This window comes from Adiantum capillus-veneris, chromosome 22 (assembly GCF_014529385.1).
Source record: "Adiantum capillus-veneris isolate H3 chromosome 22, ASM1452938v2, whole genome shotgun sequence".
Taxonomy (NCBI): Eukaryota; Viridiplantae; Streptophyta; class Polypodiopsida; order Polypodiales; family Pteridaceae; genus Adiantum; species Adiantum capillus-veneris.
In genome coordinates, this window is record NC_140952.1 from 148,532,959 (window position 1) to 148,535,648 (window position 2,690).

General features: G+C 41.3%; 1 protein-coding gene across 1 annotated transcript; it reads right to left on the bottom strand.

Moving 5' to 3' along the window:
* Positions 1-375: 375 nt before the first annotated feature.
* LOC147430407 (uncharacterized) lies at positions 376-654 on the bottom strand. The gene has a single exon (XM_086496041.1). The coding sequence runs from the start codon at positions 652-654 to the stop codon at positions 376-378; it is 279 nt and encodes a 92-aa protein (XP_086352167.1).
* Between the last annotated feature and the right edge of the window lie 2,036 nt (positions 655-2,690).

Below are 2,690 nucleotides of genomic sequence, written 5' to 3' on the forward strand. Positions count from 1 at the left end.
CGTCATGAGACGAGACTTAGGAGAGTCTTCATGAGGTTATCTTAGTCATTAGGCTTGTCTTCGTGTGTGAGCGCAACATGGAGCTTAGACATGGAAGGTGTGTGTGTGTGGTCATGTCTCTCTCTCTCTCTCTCTCTCTCTCTCTCTCTCTCTCTCTCTCTCTCTCTCTCTCTCTCTCTCTCTCTCTCTCTCTCTCTCTCTCTCTCTCTCTCTCTCTCTCTCTCTCTCTCTTATTTTTAATTTGGAACATAAAACATGTAAAAAGTAAGCATCCGCTACAATAAGTAATCAACCATACACACTTGCAGTTTTGCTTTCATCAGACCAATGAGATTTTACTCACAATGCATAGATGCTTCAAGATACTATATGATCCTATTCAATAAACTCAATCCTTCCATTAAAAAAAAAGGCTAACATTGAACTAGCTATCAGATCATTTTGTGAGCTCCTTTCGCAACACTGCTCTGAGAAATCATCATTCACACCATCGTCATCCCAATCATCCTCCCATTGTTGTAAAGCATCTTTTCCCTCCCCTTCATCATCCCACTCTTCGTTCTCGAACTCTTCAAACTCGTCACCATCTTCAAAAATATACAGCTTAGGGTCGTCAGCAGCTGGGGCATCTTTGGGCGGAGTTTGAATCGCCATTGCCGTTCAGTGAAGGGTTGGTCTCTCTCTCTCTCTCTCTCTCTCTCTCTCTCTCTCTCTCTCTCTCTCTCTCTCTCTCTCTCTCTCTCTCTCTCTCTCTCTCTCTCTCTCTCTCTCTCTCTCTCTCTCTCTCTCTCTCTCTCTCTCAGGTAGAGACAAACCTTCAGAGAAACCTCCGAAGTGTTGCCTTTGCAAACCGTGCATGCAGCAACAAGTACAAATTAATCGAGCAATCTACTGCACCAACAGGGCGAGGCTTCAACATGGCTGCGGTTAGGGACCAGCAAGCAGCATAGTGAGTGCACAATTTGCAATTTCCGAACGAGCAGTTGGAAGGTGCTAAGGGCCGTCAACATATGGGGGACGTGCTGAATATGCGTAGGGTACATATGCACCACAACAAGAGTCGAGGCTTGTGTAGGGTTATGGCAGGCCGCGCAGGTAGGTGGGTGCTCTCTGAGAGTCCGGGAGCACGCCTACTTGGATCCATCTCTGAACTGCTGCGCCTCTCTGAACCTCTGTCTTCAAATTGAACCTCCGAACTACTCTCGAACTGTTGCCTCTGCAAACCTGCTTTTGTTTTCTGATGTGATGTTGCTTTTATTTTTTATTGTTGACAGCTTTTCATGGCCTTGTTTTTTAAATTTACTTTGAAGCTCTGCCACGTGGTGGCTTCTACGATCAGATAGAGAGAAAAGTGCCTTTGGCTCACCAAGTAACAAACAAATGCTGACTATAATAGTGAGCTTGTGTGGATTGTTCCTGAGGAGATGCTGGCAAAAGTCAAAGAAAATGAAGAGTTTAAAGTTTGGACATGAGCATATTGTTCTTCGTCCAGGATGCATTGAGTTTTTAAAGGCTCCACTTAGCAATTTCAATGTAGGGATATGGTCAGCTGCTAATGACATGCATGTTGTGGACATCATTAAGATTTTAGAAAAGGAAGCTAAAGAAAAATTTCCATTCTTTATGATCTGGGGGCAAAGACAATGTCTACCATGCGTAGAATCAAGGTCACTCGCTTAGAAGCACTTTTCAAACCGTTGGCTATTGCATCATCAAAATTTGGGCTTGATGCAAGAAGATTGCTTCTTGTAGATGATGAACCATTAAAGGGATGCATGAATCCTGCATTGAATTTTATTTTTCCACCATCATTTAATGTTGATGATGAGGAGGATAGTATCCTCCTTGGGGAGTTGCTACCATATATCAAAGCTCTCAATCATGTTAATGACATTCCCACAGTTACAGGGTCTCATTTATATGGACAAGCACCCATTGCTCAAGGTCATGAGCTTTATAATTGTATACACAAGGTTGTTGCTGAGTGGGAGGAGAGAAATCTAATTTTTCTAGGAAAAACCTACTCCACGGGAAGGCTACCAGAAGTTTCTCGTCCTCTTCACGATGAGAAAGTTGCAACATCTAGCACTAGTGGAATGTCCACTCGAAGTCAAGACAAGAAACTTTCAACACGTGATCGAGAAAATGTAAGGGTCTTAAAGAATATCAAATCGTTATCAGCCTTGAAAGGTACAAAAGCAATCATGTTTGCCCAAAAATTGGGATATAAGGAGCCTGTGATCAAAGTACATGAAGCCAGGAATTATATAAAGCATCTAAAAATTCAGTATGATCTCAAATAGCCCTATATCAAGAAATGATGGGGCAATGTTTTGTAACATTTTGTCATTTACAAAGATCTTTATGAACTTAGAGACTTTGTTAGAGTGCTTGGGGTTTCAAGATATATGAAGATGTAAATGATTAATAGTTTTTTAATTTTTCTTTCAAAACTATAAGTAACTTTTGAGTTTCGTGTGCCAAATGCTCTTTTTTTTAAAAAAGTTTTATAGTTGTTTGCTTTGAAATTTGAGTTCATTGTGCCATCAAGGACAATCTACATGCTCATAAGGTCAAATCTTGCTCTATGACCTTGGGGGAATTGCACTTTATGGTCTTAACACCCTATGACTCTAAGGCCATAGGGTCATAGTTTGGCATGTGTTCTTGCATAAGACTTACTAAGTGTA